At 44.2% G+C, this 19,110-nt stretch overlaps 1 protein-coding gene across 1 annotated transcript in view; it reads left to right on the top strand.

Annotated features, from left to right (window-relative positions):
- The first annotated feature begins 14,390 nt into the window (after nt 1-14,390).
- The window catches only part of XPO4 (exportin 4), an 85,128-nt gene continuing 80,408 nt past the window's right edge, over nt 14,391-19,110 (top strand). Inside the window, exon 1 of the mRNA XM_063394655.1 lies at nt 14,391-18,175. Within this exon, the coding sequence (XP_063250725.1) occupies nt 18,095-18,175 (81 nt within the window). The 5' untranslated portion in view covers nt 14,391-18,094. The remainder of the gene's footprint in view (nt 18,176-19,110) is intronic.

Raw genomic sequence — 19,110 nt, 5'->3', positions numbered from 1 at the left:
TTTAACTGCTGCCCTCTTTTGGGTAGGATAATTACTGCTTATTTCTGTCGGGATGCTCTACCACCAACAGACACGGAATTAACTCTGCGTCAGGAGCACCGTGGTGGAATGCTTCTGTACACAGCATAGTATCCTTGAACAGCCCAAGTTCCACATGCTGTTTGTACTTGACAATCAACAGTGGCTTGCCTATTAAGGATTTATGCCATCAGTGGTAGTTTCTTTGTCGCTCTGTTCTTCTACAGTTCCTGTGGGCACTGAACTACTCTGTGCTGCAGGACACTGTGGATCACAAACTCAGATTGCAGGCTGAGTTTTAAATGAGTTTTAATTGCTTGTGAATACCAGGGAGAATAGTGAGGATTTATCTAGTCTCTGTGGCCTGATTTTCAGATGGTTCTTTCTTGTGCTGGGAAGCCCAGAGTTAATATGTACTTATATTAACATGAACATATTGTGCTTCTATTAAGATTCTTTCCCCTAGTGTCTGTATTTATTTTTAATGTGAGTAACAGCAGTTAAGTGGTCACAAGGGGGATAACCAGAATCTGTCAGAGAAGATGCTGGTAAATGTCCCAAGATAAAAGCAGTAGAAATGTAGAGGCAGGAAAGGATGTTTGAAGCTCAGGGAAAAGACATTAAAGAACACCTGTGCCTTTGCAAATCAGCTTCTAGTTTATTTTTAAATCCTGGGATATGAGTCAAAGGTGAAACATTTCCCTTTAAGTCTTTGCACAGGTAGCTACAGCTGATCAATAAGAAGCAAGAGGTGACCAGTATGGAATTAGTGGAGATTTTGGGGGAAAATGCCTGTGCCTGGGTGGCATGCTTTCCTTCCTCTGCCACTCTTCTTTTCAGTGGACAAGAAGTGAAGTAAGGGGAGATGCAGGTTTGGAAAATGTGTTGTTCTGTGGTCCCTCCAGCCTGCCCTTGCCTTTGGCTTCACTTGTAGCACTGAGGCTAAGCAGAGGGGATGCAAAGGCTTGTCACTAGGATTACCTTCCCTTCCCTCTCCCTAACAGACGCTTGAGCAGGGGCTTGAAAGATGGATGTATCACATGTCAGATTTCTGGAAGAAGCTGAAACACAATTCCTAAAAGGTGTTTACCAGCATTTGATTTCTTAGTTGCCTCTCCTCCATTCAGACAGCTCTGGCAACTCTCTGGTTGCTGCACAGCCATCACAAACTGTCCCTCCCATTCCAAGTCCAAATCCCATGCAGTCTCTGAATTCATGGTGCAAAGACTCTCAAACACCAAACCTTGCTCCACTCCTTACAGGTTGCTGAGGATCCTTCTTCAAGCTGATGCCAGGTTGGCACAAAAGAGGATTGTCACTGTAGACAAGGGAGTGCTTACCTGACTATCGCTGCGAGGCCTAACCAGAAATGAGACAGGGGAGACAGATCTGGGTGGACAGAGCATGCAGGGCAGAAGACTGCCCCTTAGTTTATTTTCCTGTTATATACCTGTGGCAAGATGACTATGGATTGGAGAATGGTATTCCCACCTCTCCACCACATTGGTCAAGGAGGCTGTCATTCAAGCTCCCCTTCTCTTGGAGAAGGAATTCATAACATTGCCAATGTTTACAAAACATGGTCCTGTGTTTACATTCACAAGCGTGAAAAACTGCACACTTTTCCTTTAATATGAATGCTCAGCAAACCAGGAAAAGTTCATAGCAACACCTGACCAGGACAGAATATTTTGTTAAACATGTTCTGGTATCTCTAAGGAAAAGGGTGGCTAATTGTGTCTCCTTGGGGTACTGGAGTGCAGTGTAGGGTGAAGTTCCTGCTTCAGAATGTGATTTTTCAGTTTCTTTATTCCATATCTGAAGGTAAATGCTACTGAATAACTTGTATAATTTTATATGAGTTTTCTATGAGAGATTTTTTTGTAAGTGCATGTATTCATCTTTTGAAGGAGTGCCTTGTTAACTGGAGATAGTTGGTCCCTCTCTAGCTTGATACTGCTATTTATATAAAATAAAACATCTTTAACATATGAAATCAAGAGAGCTTCCACTATATGAGAGCCAGCGCTCTTATGAAATGGACTGTCACAAGAGAGGTAAGAGAAACTTCTGGCTCCAGGAGATCTGAGGTCCAAGATCCTGAGCCCCTCTCCTACCTCCTGCCATGGGGCCACTGACTGTGCTCAAGCGAAAGCGGCCTCCTGTTTGTTCACAGGTGAGAATGCTGGGCCTTGGGTGTCTCTTGGTGTCTCTTGCCCACACACAGATGCAGAGCTCTGGTCAGAGGTGCCAAATAGGTGGCGTGGGTGTTGGGTTTTTTCTCTAGACCAAAATTGGTTGTCTCTGGTGGTTCTTTCAGCCAAGGGTTGCATTTATTATAAGCTTCTAATAAGATATCCAGCTCACCCTAAGTTATTTATGGAACCTGGCTGTGCACTTTGAGGTGACACCACAAGTTCAGGCACTGATGTCCCTTTTGTTGATCGACCCTTGGTGATTTTTAAGGCTGAGCTCTAGATGTCCTCAGCATCCGCTGATGCTAATGAGAGCTGAGAGCACCCCATGAACTCACTAGATTAAGTGCTAACCTTAATAACTGCTGATCTAAATGTTCCCACACCAGCAGCCAAGGACAGGAAAAATGTTCTGGAAATTTAATTTAATCTCAGCATGAGTGTCCTGCATGAGGCTCATCCCTGCTGCTGGACTGTCTTCTCACAGAATGCTTAAGTTAAGTCACTACTTTTGAGAGACCTGCTGATTCCATGTTGAAATCTCATTCTAAATGTGATCCCTTTAGGTGTTATTTGGCTTTCACATAACTACAACCAAGTTAACTGTGCAAAAAGTTATGTTCATGGTGTCTACACCCTCATGAACTGGGCAGAGAGAAGGACTCATTGTTTAGTAACTGTGGAGCCCAACAGTAATCACATCCCACAGGCTTGCTACATTAGAAAACCATTTTGTGGATTAAAATGCAGTGATGATAATAATCCCCAGATGCTGTGGGAAATGGAAGCTAAGGCTGTGGTTGACAAAGGCCATCTCATGGTAAGGCACTCACGTTGTCATTTTAAAATGACTCATGTAATTTTAAAATAGTCCATCAGGAGATGCCCTTAAGTTAAAAGAAATAACTTGAGCCACTCCCAACCTTTCTGCATTACTGATGGTATTTTAGGGACCCAAATATGAAGATGGCATTTTCCAGTAGGCACATACTGGGCAAGGGCTTGACAACAGAGATGAGTGACATTCTGGCCCTAGTCACAGGGTGAGCCAGGCTGCAAAGAAAAATTGTTTTTTTCTTTTTGAGGTAGATTTTAGAAACTTCTCTCATTTTAAATTTAATTGCCTGGCAGTTTTAAAAATTGTGTCCAAGAATGCTTTTGAAATAAATGCCACAGTTATGACAACTCCACATATATGCTAAAACAAGACTAACAAATCTGCTAAACACAGGCTGCCACAGTCAGGTCATCATCTTCACACTAGAGCAGAGCACAACAGGCTACTTTACAGCAAGAAAAGTGAACAGGGTGCTGCCAGACCTCAACAGCTTTGGAAAATGTAATGAAGATGCTCCATTGCTGCATATTTTGGCCAAAGTGCAGACAATGTGCACACATTCAGTGTTCTTTGAAGCAAAGCCATGATAGCTGTCACCTCACAAGGAGCTTGCAACAGTTTTACACCATATTGTAGCCAGCAACAAACTGATGGTCTTCTGAAATTTTCCGAATGTGAAACCCAGTAAGAAGAGTTATTATTTCAATATCTTGCTTTATACTAACAAAGCCTTGAATTTGAACTACTTTTTGTATTACTTGTATTCTCACTGCAGACTTAATTAATATCAGTGTCTAACAAGGGGCACTTACCGTTCTAATTTTTAATACTCAGTTTTCAAAAAAGCATCTATTCATAGAGTTGGCTGTAAGGTCAACTCTGCTTCAAATAACAAGTGACAGCAAAATATTTGAAGAGCTGTTCCAGTACATACCAAAACCGAAACAAACAAACAAACACATGCACACAAAAAACTCCAGGCACACAGAAAGGTCATCTTTTCATCATGCTGGAGAAACTGGATGAATCAGTGAATCACTATATTACTCTGGGACTACTATTGCTTGATGGGTCAGACCTACCCTGTTCTTTTCCAGTCTGGATCACAGTTTAGAGGTCATTTTCCCCATCCAACAACTTTTCCATCTGTGGTTATGCAGAAGAACAGGTTGATGATGGGGAGAACCTCAACTGCATCAGATGAGGAGGAGTGTGCAGAGGACCACTGCTCAAGTTGGACAGAGGAGACAATTTTTCTTTTGCCTTTAGTTGTGCTAGACCAGCCGTTCTGCCTCCATTGCAAATACATAGCACTCTTGGAATAAGTGCAACAATGTCTCATATCAAAGAAGATATGAGGAAAGGAGGGATGGGATCCAAACACAGGCAGCTGGTGTTCTCTTAGGCAGCCTCAGGTAGTCCATGGAGAAGTCTACTAGCGGTGTCTGGATACATTCCTGGCTTAAGCAGGTCATGGAGGCTGAATGGTGCTCTGGTTTCTGGGAGAGATTCCTCCAGTCGAGGATGATGTTGATCAGCTGGGAAGCTACATGGCTGCTCCCAGCACAGAAGGGAGCATTTTGCTAAAACTGCTTTATGAAATAGAGAGAAGGTGGGTGTCTCTGGGACCCCACTTCCCTCCAAACAGTGTCATGGCATTTCTTAAGAAGCTGCCTCCAGCAGTGACAGATGTTGAAGGGGTCTCTCGGGTGTTCCTCAAACCTCTCCTGCTCGCTCTTGCCATTTCACATCATGACACAGTGCAGCTGCCCTCTGCCCTAACACCTCTGTGACAGCGGTGGCCAGTCCTGTTTCATGAGCACCATCTTCACCAAAGTATTTATAACAGAGAAACCAGGTTCACCCCTTCTAAATAAAGGTAGATGCAGTTGCAAGAGTGGCTGAAAAGAAATTAAATTGCTTGTCCCCAAACAAAAGCTAATGCAGATGCCACAATTATCCCATGATTTCAACAACTCTGAGAAAATATGACTGATACATACAGCTATGTTGGAGCTGGTACATCAGCCTCCAGCGCACTTCCTGACAAATGACCATTTCCTGGCTAATAAACACAGTCTCGTAGTTTATTTGCCTTAATCACCTTGGCCTTCCGCTTCAGAGTTCATCCAGTCCAAAACAATGCTCTTGCTTTTCTTCTTTCTTTGTTGTTTTATTTTTCAGACACATCCTGATGTCATAACTACATCTAGCAGAGGAACAGGACAGGGGACATCACATTGTTTGAACTGTTGTAATGTCCCTTTGTTGGATCCCACAGACCTGCTATTGCCTGTTTTGTAGTGTTTCTTCCCATTTTCCAACATATGAGCACTAATGCATATCTTACTTAGATTATTCTGGAGCGGTTATTTTTAAATGCAGTTGATGACAGTATACCCATGGTAGCACATAAATTCTGTACTAACAGCTTTAAAGAATGGAGAGATTAAACAGCAGCCATAGAAAGAGTAAACATAGTTTTAACCTGACTCCTGTCACACTTACTGTCCCAGCATCCCAACAGAAACTTCCTTCAGCGTTTTGTTTAATGCACAAGTCATTTGAATGTCTGCCATAAACTGACCAATCTAACTCAGCATGAAATCTTGTTACACATGTGGCCTTTCTCCCTCCTTTATCTGTATCAAAAGGTCATTGGATGACACCATTTTTTCTAAGACATGGTCAAGGCCAATTTTAAACTGATATTTCTGCACACAAAATGTCACTTCCAAGCCTCAGAATTGTCTTGTTTTGTTTCATTTTACTGTGACACCCTGAAAACCGACCCCTCTGGCCCATTTGACAATTAGAGTCTGAGGAAAACCATCCTCTGAGTAAATCATCAATACTACTCTCCTCGAGGCTAACAGAGCTGTTTATCTCAGTTGCTCTAGTCATTTAGGCAAGACTGGTTACTCTGATGCTCACTTTCAAGTGACACATTATGTAGAATTACTGAAAAATGTGCTGGCAGACACTCCAGCTAAGAACAACGTGAAGCAGGTGATTTGCACGGGGAGAACTTCTGCTTGTGAAGATGAGTAATGCAACAAATGATCTTGTCTTCTTCCGTTAAACTCCTAACTGGGAATATTGTCCTTATGGCAAATTATCAATACATTACCAAATTGCTTTTGAAATTTTAAGTTTTAAGGTAAGCTGTCACAGGATGTAGAAATCATGTGAAGATACTATTATAAATTAGGATTGCTACCTTCCATTTGCCAAGGCAGGACTCTTATCTACTGTTTTTGATTGTAAAGGACAATTACTCTCAATATTTAAATTTGACATTGGTTGTTCATTCACTAAGTTTTGTTGAGGGTTTTTTTTTAGTTTAAGCTGGCTTTAAATTTGAATTTTTTGTACAGTAAATTCATAATGAAGCATGCTACCAATGCCCCCCAAATCCCCAAGCCAAACCAAATTCAACCCCTGAGGGGTAAGAGCGATTCTGTCAAACCCATGGCATTTAGGACATAAATTTTAAAAATATATAAGATACAAAATATGTCTCTATTATAAGACTGCTATTGTTCTTTCCTCAATGGGTATTGTTCTGGGGGGCAGACTAGGCTACCAATGAGACTGCTGGGCTCCCAAAGCTGTAATGTGACATTCAGGAACTGCACTATCTGAATATGTGCTCACTCTTTCTATTGACTTTTCACCCCATGTCGTTCTCTTCCTGGGACAGGAGTTTTTGTGACGTGGGACCTTCCAGATTAGGGAATTATCCTTGCTGAAAAGTAAACCTGGAGAGATGACATTGGTTTGGGTTTTTTTTTTTGGTTAGGAAAGCTGCCCGGCAAGGGTCAGTGTGCAGCCTCACAAATGCTTGTGCCAGTGCTGGAGGCAATGGAGATGAAGCAATGGCAGGATCCAAATGGTGCCTGTAGGATTTGCTGCTGCCCACTGCCCCTGCCCCTGGCTATGCTGGCATAACTGAGCCACTGGTCAGTACACTGAGAGCAGAGAGCTTAGGCCAAAAAATAACCCAGTGAAACACTGGCGGCTAATTTTAGCTGGATTGATTTTCTGAACCACTTCAGCGCACGGTGACAGAGACACTCATGCCAGCACTGCGGAGGAGCACAGGGAAGTGCAGGGCATGGAATGATAGTGGCAGTGTGGGCAGGATGGGGACTGCCACAAGTGTTACTCTTGCTGAAAAATGTCAGTGTACTCCTATTGAAAGTAGCTCAGTCACTGCAGGAAAATCCATTAGTACACGAGTCATCAGTCTCCAGATTCCTCTTTTTCTTTTGGAACAGATGACACATTGATTTCAGGGCATCAGCTTTCACCTCTAATCCTTCCCCGTGCACAAGTTTCCATGGGAATTACATCCGGAATAGGTCTCAAGGTTTTGCACCTGAGACCAGGAGCTCATCAAGAAAAAAGATTATTTCATCAATTCAACATTATGTCTTTCTTTATTCACAAAAATATTTGCAAGCAATGGCTATCTTAACAGACCTAGTTTGGGAAGCTATGTTCCCAGGAAATTTCATCTGTTTACTACAAATACGCCTTTGACAAGTTGCTTATCTATAATACTTTATATCATAATGTAATATTTCAATTTCTTTAGGGCTAACCAGATTATTAGGTATTTGCTTTTCCGGTCGATGCAAATGTAATTACAAAATAAAACTGCTGTGTGGTTAAATAAATCAAAACCTTTATCTAGAGAAACAAATGCAACTTCACCTGAATTTATCTGCATAATCATATGAATGTAACTTCACTGACAACATTACGCATGGATAACTAATAATAAAATCACATTGAAATCCTTTTTACTACACATTCCATTAATACTCTGCTAACTGGAAAGAAGACAGGGAAGTCATGACATGAGAAAGCTGTGATGACTTCAGGGAGTTGAAGCACATTCTGACAATGCATTGGCTCATAAAATCTACATATCCATACTGCTCAAAGTACTCATCTTCAACCCCACAGCATTATGTGAATCCATCTCCTAAATCAGCTGCAGTGCTAAAGGGTTAAGGGGCTGGCCATGATTGTTCTTGCTTTGTAAAATAACTCTATGCTGAAATGCATAGGTCACTAAACCTTCTATGTGTATCTGACAAATTTGTTGAATTGATACTTAAAAAGAAGACACAAAAATGCATAGAAAATTGTGCAATGCTATGTTAATGTTTAACTAATATGCTTTCTGTACGAGACAAGAGAGTCATTAGATCTATATAAAGTCTGATCCAGAATGGGAAAGCCTACATAGCTATTAATTTGTTTTACAGAAACAAAAACCCACAGAGTCAAACCATTATTTTATTCCAGATTAAATTTTCTGGAGTTCAAAAGCAGTTACTCCATTGTCACACAAAAATTATTAGTTAAACTAAAGATCTTAAGTTTATTAGAATAGAAATTATCAAAGCAAGAACTAGAATGGGTTGTATTGGAAGGAAAATGGGATGAGAAGATTGTCTAGAGGAGTGTCTAGAGCTATGAACATCAATCCATTGACAACTTTCCTCACGTGTTCCTGTCAGTGGCAGCTTACAGCTGCCATGCAGAGATCCAGTGTCTCAGCAGTGCAGTCAGGGAACCCCAGCTGCACAGATCAGAACTGGGGGCACAGCACATAACTGGCAAGCAAGCAGCAGCAGTCACCTGGCTTCTCTGGCCACTTGCAGTCCTAACTAAGATGAGATATCTATGGGAAGAACTGTGATCTTGCTAAGCCCCTCCTTAAAAACAAGGGACAAGTCGAGAGACTTACCCATCAACCTCCTAGAACACCACATCTGGGGACCAAAGGGAAGCTTAACTAGGAAAACCGGCTTCAAATAATTATCCCCTACTTCCCCTATGCTCATACAAGAAATCGTGTGGCAGTAAAAGCATTTGCTGACCACTTTCTTCAGCTAAGGTTACAGGGTTAGCCACCAAGGTACCCATTTGCTACTATGTCAAACCTCAAAATGTAGAAGACAAAGCAGGGCCAGGGATCTCAGCTGCTGAAAGGGAGAGTGGCTGGGTGTCTCTCCAACTCCTGCTAGGAAGGGCTGGCTAAATAAGTAAGAGGTGGGCACATACATGGCATGAGGGTATAATCTAAAATTTGTATACAGCTGCCTGAGACCTCCAGGTCCACCTGCAAGATGGAGAATTGCTGTTCCTTATTTATGATAAGGATTAGGAATTTCTTTATAGTTGTCTAAATTAATTGCCCTAAGCAGAGTTGATTCTGGTACTAAGAAAATCCATTATGAAGTCCCTGAGGGGCTGCTGCCAAAGAACAGAGATGGTATTTCTACCATACAGACTGCATTGCAAAGGGACATGTTGAGAACTGGAGAGCCTATAAATAGATCCAATTTTAATACTTTTATAAATGGCTTGAGAAGGAAAAGTAGAGCACACTAATGAAATTTGCAAATAGTATTCAGGCACATTCAGTAAAAGATTATTAACAGCACTGTAAAAGGGAAAACTAAATGGTAATACATGGAATAATAAAAATGCCATGATGTTCTTTACTATATGACTTCTGGGATTAGCCCTCTACAATTCCTGACATATGTGTATTCCTATGTGTGTATATCCTTCAGCTGATTGGGGGACGCCTAAGCCACTGAAATGATACAAATGTGAAACCAGCAGAGACAATTTTACCACCTCGATCTATGCATTTCCAACAGCTACAGGAAAAGCAATGCCCTTGTAAAATGTCTGGAGTATCACCACTCTGCTGGTCATTTTTTGAGAAAGATCAATACATGTCAGGATAGAAGAAGCATTATTTATGGAAAGGAATTTATTTATGGGGAAAATCTCTTCTAATTCTATATGAATTCACAAAATGAAGAATAAGAGCGACATAATATTCTAAATATCTAAATATACCTACGGTAAACATGAGGAAGCAAGGAAGAAAATCTAATTGGGATAAAGAATAATATCTTTCCATGTGACAGCAAATATAGTGAAAGTAAATTAGCTGGAAGTCAGAAGGATGTACAACTCTCCAAGTCAAACTCTAGAACAGCTGTTCAACAAGAGATGTGAGGACAAGAAAATTAACTCACCTTAGACACTATCATCTTATGCATGGCTGCACGAGACTGCAAAGCAAGTGGCCTAAATTTAGAACTTTATCACTTCTGATTTATCACTATCTGTTTTATTAGAATTACATGATCATTTTAGGCAGTAAGCTTCCCCTCACAGGTGATAGACAACTATTTTTTTCCTGTTTGACTTTGTTAGGCTGTCATAGTTCTGGCTGTAACAACTATCAACTTGGATACTAATCTAATACTAATCTCTGATAAGGCTACCAAATGTTTGGACTATCTGGTATAATTGGACCTGCTAAAGGATCTTTCTAATGTCTCAACACACCATGGAAACTAATTTTTTTTTAATAAAACAGTCAAATCCATATAGGCTAATAAGAAGGGTTAATTTCTAGCAGTGCAGTGCTGTGATGTGTTGCAGGAGGCAGCAGGGACATGCAAAATCCAGGCAAAATTTTCAGTGGTTCAAAACCAGGGTGCCAGTAGTTATCCCCACAGCAAAGTTGGCAGGTAAGAGGGACGGCCACAGCTCATACTAGTGTGTCACCCAGGCATCTCCTTCTAAGGTACATTGCCATGTTCCATCCCTACAGGGAAGAAAGAAATTCTTTGAAAATACAAATTTATTCTGGAACTGCCAAAGCTGAAAAATCTCCTCATTCTTAGGATGAGGGAGCTGGTGCAAACTACAGACCCAAACTGAAGCAGTAAAATGGTTCTATGAAATGATCGTTCTGCCCATGGACCCTCAGCTACTGGAGAATCTGTTGGCAGGTATTTGCCTCTTCTGTATATGGGACAAAAATAAAGAGAAACTAAATGAGTCCTGTTGAATAGTTCTGCTGCAGCTTCAGAAGTTAACCACCTTCAGATAGCCTGTGTACAGCTAATTACTGAACCTTGCTTTCTTAATGCAATTGATTTCATTACATGGCACATGGTTATTGTGACTGTACAGAGGATTGGTCAGCTGAGCAGTTAGCTTGCTTTCCAAGGACTTCCTTCAAAATAGGAAATGGCTAGAGGATGAACCAGCTTGTGAGTACTTCATGGTACTTCTGCATTCAGGAGGAAAATTTTCGAGCAAAAGCTTATGGCAGATGTCCTTAAGGGAAAACCTCCAAAGTAGTACAGCAGCATTTCCAAACACAAGTAAAAGCCTGTGGTGTACTTTTACTTTTTTACAAGTAAAAGTAAAAGCCTGTGGGTGTGCATGTATGTGTGTGTTTGTGTTAAGCTATTGGCTTCATTGGCACCTTCTGTGAACTACCACAGATACCAGCTATCAGCTTCTCCAGACCCCATTGTTTTGTACCTCTACAACACACAGGGAGAGTCACACATCCAAATTGGGCCCATGAATCCCCTCGTACTAAGATGGTAAATCTTACCTGAGGGTCTTGCTCCTCTTACCTGAGGACTTCCACTTGGGTCCTTGCTTTCTATGCAGGATCAGTGACAATTTGGGTGTGACATGTAAGTTACTGAAAGGAAGGAAAAGTCATCTCCTAAGCAGATGACCTTGGCAATAAACTAATAGGAGTAGGAAGCCCTTTGCAGGCATCTTTAGAACAGGGTCAAAATAACAATTTCAGAGGAGAGATTAAAGCATCAGTGCTCTAGCCTAAACTAATCAAACATGACACAATCTTAAGTGAATGACACTTACATAAAACAAGTGTCTAGAGACAGCAGCCTAAAATACACTGGTGCTGCGTGGATCCCTTTTGGGTTGGTAAGTTACTCTTGACAACAGCCTTGAGATGAAAGAGGCAGTAAGCTGGCACTCTGAGCTGGCATTTGTGTCCTTCAACATAGATACCTGCTGCATGGAGATTTTTAAGTGTTTGTTACAGACAAGTTGAAACAGGCTAGCTTAAGCTGTCATCCTACCATCTACTATACCAGGAAAGTGTTCCCAAATACTTCAGAAGTCCATGGCAGAGGCAGCACAGAGGCTGTGTAGAGGAAAGCATACGTATTTTCCAAATATTTAGTGTAAGCTATCACTGATAAACTTCCAAGTGTGAATCATAAGCAACATATTCTGATCCTAAAGATAACTCTGAAGGTCAAAATAGCTAAACTTAGAGCCTGTTCTGTTGAGCTTCCCCCTTCTCGGCACACTGCAGTGCTAACCCCGACACGGGGGTTGCCGGACAAGTGGAGTCAGGAAGAAACAGAACGTAAGCAGATACAAACCCAAATACAGCAGGTTTCCTGTAAAACAATTAATGCACTCACTTGCTTTAAACAATGCTTAAGCTCTTACTGTTCCAGCTTCAAATACAGGAATGAGTATCACAAGATTCCAAAAATCTGTATCTAGTAGAACTGCCCATCTAGCCTACATTTTTTAACTCTATTGACATTTTGCCATCCAGTGTCAATCTATTTGAAGGCAGGGCCTTGCTTGTGAAAAGCCTGTTTAGTGCAAGGTGTGTGCCTCAATTCTTGGGCAGAATATTAGTTTAACAAATATTGAGTGTGACTCAGTCATTCGTGTGTCTGACATTCTCCTGAATTGCCCTTCTGCAGGATGCTGTTTTGACAGCTCAAATGATGCTTGGTGTGTGCTGTGGCTGCTCCTGGCCACTGTGACTATTCACTGCTCTGACAGTGTCACAAGTTCTGCACGCACACACCCACACTACACACGGATTCTCTATAGCCTCATCCTTAGTCCCTGTATCTTTTCCAGTGTAATAAGGTTAATAATTGGTTTGAATCTTGCTTTCAGTAAGACCCAGTCTTGCAATGTGGAGGTTGCTGACATAAATACCTAATATTTTGCCTCTTCCCAGTTAAACTCGTCCATGACACATTGTATTATCTGTCAAACTTCATTCTTAATGAAACTGAGAACTTGAAATTAATTACTTGAATGACTACTCCAGCTTTGCAGCACTGCTTATTGTTGTTTTGTAAGAAATAAACTGAGAGCAAGTGACCAACAGTACTGGGCTGTGGTATCAAACTAATTTACAGTAATTTTGGTAGAAGCTTTTCTTCCAGAGGGGAATAGAGACTTAGTAAGTAATAAGTCAATACATATGTCCTGATAGGAGAGGATGGTTTCTAAAGTTTCTACGTAACCAATGATGAAAGATTATTTCCTTACCAAGCTTGCCACTAGCATGCTTGCAGTTGTCATTGCACTTTTGTACTAATAATCCACTTCCCTACTGACTGTGATTTCCTTACCTCATCTAACTCACTGCTCAGTCACTTCTATGTCCTTGCACTAGACTTTGTCAGATGCTCCTGACTATAGCAGATCTTTGCTAGTTTTATTGTGTGTGTGCATAGAACTGATTAATATATTTAAAAGAAACCCAAATTCATGACTGATTTGAACGACCAACTGTTGTTTCATTTTCCTTAACATTTTAATCTTTAGCCCAAACTGGCAGTAGTTGGTTGGTTTCAGCTGTGGGAGAAAAGAAGGTAGAGGAGGACTGCTAAAGCAGGAAGCCCAGACTTCACTACCAACAACGCTCTTTCTGGCAACGAGTCCAAAACTTTGAACTATTTTAAGAGGATTAGCACCACAAAAGAGGAAAGCATGAAGGAGCAATGTGATACATCTTTTTTAGCCAACAGCAGAAATAGCTTCAGCATTCGCTCTGACAAGATAAATGAACAATCAGCTTTTCTAAAACTAGCCAAGAGAACATTAAGATTGTAATATAGCTGAGAGAAAATGCGACTACTTGAACATGTAATTTTTACTGAAGATTACTCCACTCAGTCCTCCCACTCAAAATGAGGACAAGATATACCTAATGATGATATGGTAAAATGCATGATTTTGTCTGCACAGATCATACCACTTGTGAAAGAGGAGTGGATTTAACAAACATGTTGAAGTGTGCCCAAAGAGACAACCTCAGGGCAGAAGGGATAGGTACAAATTGATTGAACCACTATGCCTATTCAGGGAACTGGCAGATGGATCCTGTGGTGTCATACCTCACCTAAAGTGGAATAACCACCACAGCAGTATAGACTGAAGCGTGACCAAAGTAGTGATCTGGAGGTCCTGGTGGACTGTGGCAAGGACAGCATGAGCAGGGCCACTCCATGAGGATGAACAAGCTGAGGCTGATCACCAATTGGGGTGCAGTTCCATAGGATTTGGGTAGGGCTGGAATGATGACAGGTCTTCTTGAGAGTCCAAGACAAGGCAAGATAATTAGTCACGTCCAGAAAGTCCAGACAAAAAGTGAAGCCAGAAACAGTAGAAGACAGAGTCAGAGTAAAGATCCATGCAGGAGAAAGAGTTGGAGACAAGGCTGTATATTACACAGGACATTGAGGAAGGACAACTGCTGAGCCATGCTGAGAGGGGACTGGGCTTGGCACAGGCAAACCTACAGCGCTACACATGCTGAAGTCCCAGGTGAGGGTGTCAGGGCAGTTAAGGCCCAGCCATGCACTTTACCTGGCCCAACAGGAACCAAGATAAACATAAGTGAGCAGAACACCACAGCAGTGAGAAAGGCTACCTTTATAGAGATACATTAGGTTGTTTTTACAGGCATGCAGCCAACAGATCAAAAGAAGTACTAGTCCTCTTTACTCAGCACTTGTTACATCATGTCTGGAAAACTACACTGCACTCTGGGGCCCACACTATGAGAAAGAAGTTGACAAATTGCAGTGAGCACAGCTGAGGGCAGTCAAGTTGGTGTGGGGGTGGGAGCACATGCCCTGGTAGGAAAGGCTGAGGGAACTGCATTCAGTCAGAAGGCTTGAAAGGGAACCCAAGAGTTTTCTTCCAGTACCTGAGATTATCCAGAAAATGCAGCAATACTCTCTACTGAGGTGCACAGCAATAGGATGAGAAATAACAGACACGTGGACATTCTGATTTAAGGGGGAAAAAGAGGTCACCGTGACACCAATCGAGCATTGACATGGTGTCTTGGGTTGAAAAATGTAACCAAAAATGTGAATTCTATTTTCATCTGTTGAAACTGATTGGGAGATATTCTTCTTTGTCTCTTGTAACTCTAGGGGGGGAAGAGGGTGGGTGCCTTCTGTTAATGGGACACCTGATAACACCAGATAAGGCAGTGCCTTCTTATCTCTTCCTCCACCCATTCTCCTCCGAGGGACATCACCTGTGAATGGGCCATTTAAGGCCTCTCACATGACTGATAACATCACCTCATTCCATTGTGAGATGCTCCACCCAGCGGGAGGAGCCAAAGCCTTTCCACCAGCATAAAATCAGCAATCCCAAACACTAATTCAACTGGTTTCCCACTGAGTTCTCAGGGGAAGACCAGACCCATCTTGCTAGCATTGGACCCTTTGTTCTACAGGATCATCTCTACTTCACAGAACATCTGTTACTCCAGGAAGACTCATTTGGACTGCTTCCAACACCCTGACAGCAGGGTATCAGATCGTATCTCTGACTCTGTCAGGGTTTTCTAGGACTTCTGTTCTTTTTCTTTGGGTTTTTTTTTGCGTTTATGTTTGTTTGTTTTGTACTACTGCATTTGTATTTTTAATATTCCTGGTAAAGAACTGTTATTCCTTTTCCCATATTTTTACCCAGAAGCTCCTAATTGCAAAATTGTAATAATTTGGTGGGAGGGGGTTTTACATTCTCCATTCCAAGGGAAACTTCAGTTTTCCCTGACAGATACCTGTCTTTCCAAGCCAAGACACATGGGTGCCCAGAGAGTTGTGCATTCTCCATTCTTGGAGGTTTTCAAGTCCCTGCTGAACAAAACCCTAAGCAACTTGATCAGAAGGCTGAAGAAACAGAAGTTGTGTGCAGAGACCTCTTGAGTCCTCCCGACCTGAAAAATACTATTCTATTTCTATTTCATGGCTATTCAAGTGTTCTGCTAAACACATGAGGCCACAGGAGAATGATGGACTTTGAGCATGCTGAAAAAGTTGTTGAAGAATCTGGTTTTGAATACCAGTGACAAGTACAGAATTACTCAACTGAAGCAGTCCTTTACTGAACACAGAATTCTTTAAAATAGGGGGGTTTTCATACTTTTCAGAGATTTTTTTACATTTTGCCTCTTTGCACACAAACTTCTAAGTCTTTAGCTCTGGTGTTTTGATGTTCTTTGTACACTGCACTGTTTGCTCAATAAACACACTCCAGGATTCGAGTGTGTTGTCACACTCTCACTACCTTCGAACTGCTCCATCTCTGACTGTTGTTCAGTTTTCTGTATATTGATCCCTCCTTTCAGCGCAGCCCTGCTGATCTTCCCACATTCTTCCACTCTGAAGCTGAACGTTACTCTGAAATGCATGATCTAGCTCTACCTCCTAGGTAAACCTCAAAAGCAATAATTTACATGGTTCTATTGCTACTTTTAAACTTGCCTAGTAATAAGCACTGAGAGGAGATCATAATAAAGCTGGTAATGACAATGCTCATTTTCCAAAGTTCATAACTTGAGCACTCTTCAGCATTGAAAGCTGTCATTTCTTAGGAGAAAAATACTTGCAATTTTCTTTGGAATAGGAAAGATGGCTTTTTTGCTGTCATTCGTTTCCTTGACACCTTCTTCTCCCTTTGGCTATTACATTGTATCAACTGCATGGAAACATTGTTCACTGACGCTCAGATTATGCGCACTGTCTACAAGCAGTCAACGCTGCTATCAGTCGGCTCAGTTAGCTGATAAATTCAGCACTTGAGGTCAGCTAATGCCTGCCCAAGGCTGAGAGAACTATGGCTGGAGACACCTGCCTCTGTTAAGAGCAGAGCGGTCCAGAGGAACACAACAGCTCACGGTGCTCCGTGCTCTGAAGGGGAACTGGCCTGGACCTACGCACTGAGCACCTCCTGGCAATTGCAGATCTTCCATTTCGGCTTCATCTGGAGTTATCAAAGCTCCAAGTCTGCTCCAGGGTGCAAACTGAAGTGGAAACCATACAATTTGTTTAAAAGGCCAACTCTTTAACCAAAATGAAATGCCAGTGAAGGCATAATCTGAGAGTCCTTTTGCTCTTACAGGTGCACAACGGTGTTCACTTCAGCATATCTTTCAGAGTTGACACTGTCTTGTGACTGACAACCAATAACACGAAAGGCGCTCCAGGTGGATTTATGTGGGGGAAAGTGCATTTTAGCAGTTTTAAACATTGTTGGTTTTTTGTTGTTGTTGCTGTTTTTGTCGGGTTTTTTTAGTTTGTTTTGGTTTTTGTCTCCTTTAAACCAGTTCATTCTTAAAGATGCTGACCACCCTCTCCTCTCCCCACCACTTTCTGAGCTATATTTTATAAACTCGGCTTCTCATCCCAGCACAGACCTGCAAGCAGGGCAATGCACAAGGGACTGCCTGCAGCCGCGCTGGCACCTGAGCTCATTGGGAAGCACAAGGAAGCGCAAGGAAGCCTCCAGGGAGGGTGCCAAGAGAATGGTGCCAGGCTCTTCTCCGTGGTGCCCAGCAACAGGACGAGGAGCAATGCCCACGCTTGAACACGACGGGTTCCACCTCAACGTGAGGAAGAACTTCTTTCCATGGAGGGTGGCAGGAAACTGGAACAGGCTGCTCAGCGTGGTTGCGGAGCCTTCCTCTCTGGAGACATTCCAAACCCAGCCGGATGCGTTCCAGTGCAACCTGCTCTAGGTGGCCCTGGCTTGCCAGGGGGTTGGACCGGATGATCTCCAGAGGCCCCTTCCACCCCTAACAAGCTGCGGCCGGGCCAGTGCGCTGCGCTGGGACCGGCGGCGGCCCCGCCCCGCGGCTCGGGGGTCCGGCCGCGTGCTGCGGGCCGGGCGGGGCCGGCCCCGGGGGCGGCGGGAGGGCCCTGAGGGGCCGGGCGGGCCGGCGGGGGAGGCGCGCGGGGCGGGCGCTGTCCCCGCCCGGCGCTCGCGGTGCTGCGGCGGCGCCGCCGCTTCGCTTCCGCGGCGGGGCCGGGCCGCGCCGGGATTGGCCGCGCGGCCGCCTCGCCCCAGAATGCAGCGCATGGCGCGTCATTGAAGAGAGACCATGATGGCGGCGGCGGCCGCGGCGGCGGGGGGCGCCCCCGAGGTGATCGCCCAGCTGGAGAACGCGGCCAAAGTGCTCATGGTGAGGCGGGCGGCGGCACCGCCGCGCCCGGAGCGCCGCCTCGCCCCCGAAGGGGCGCCCGCGCCGGACCCCTCTCCCCTCCCCGCCTCCGTTCCCGCTGCCCTCGCCCCTCGGGCGCGGGGCTCGGGGCGCAGCCCGCCGGGGCGCGCCGCCTCCGCCGCCCCGTCCCCTCTCGGCCGGGCTCCCTCTCTCCCTTCCGGTCCCTCCGCCGCCGCGCCGGCTCGTCCCTGTGGCCCCGCAGCCGGGGCCGGCCACGCCGCGCCGCTCCTCCATGTGCCGCCCGCTCCCCGCCGCCCCGGGCAGGCTCTGCCGGCTGCCCGCGCCCCGCGCTGCCCGCCCCGGCTGCGGGGTGTCCGTCCCCGAGCCCCCGCCTCGTCCGAGCCACCGTCCGAGCCCAGAGCCTCGCCGAAGTTGCCAGGGAGCGGCTCTCCCTCCCTGTCTGCCGGGCCCCGGGCACCTCCCGCGGCGGCGGAGGAGCGGCGGGAGGTCGCGCCCGTCCCCAGCCCAGCGGGGGCAGCGAGGCACCCTGGGCAGCGAGGAGGCGGCCTCGGGAGGGGCGCGATCCGCTTCCAGAGGTTTCCTTTAAGCGGAGGGGCAGCGAGGAGCCAGAGGCTCACGGTGCTGCTGCCTTGAAGCAACACTATCAGAGGTGCTTCGCACTTGATCTGTTTAATTATCAATTAACTGTCCCTGGTGACTGTGTGTTATCTTGGTTTCATAATTGCGTGGAAAAGAAAGCCCATATGGCAAAAGATCAGAAATGCGATGCAGCTGGATACCGGTAGTGACCATTAGTGTTAAAACACCCTAGGTGTGCACCCTTGTAAAAGACTCGTTTGAACGAAAAACTCTGTGTTGGCTAGTGTAGTTTACAGGTCTTTATTGCAGATCTTCTAGCTGAAAGCCTTTCCCATAAAATTTAACTTACCAGAAAG

The sequence above is a fragment of the Prinia subflava genome, chromosome 3, assembly GCF_021018805.1.
Source record: "Prinia subflava isolate CZ2003 ecotype Zambia chromosome 3, Cam_Psub_1.2, whole genome shotgun sequence".
Taxonomy (NCBI): Eukaryota; Metazoa; Chordata; class Aves; order Passeriformes; family Cisticolidae; genus Prinia; species Prinia subflava.
The sequence above is the reverse complement of the archived record's forward strand: the minus strand, read 5'-3'. Positions and strand labels throughout refer to the sequence as shown.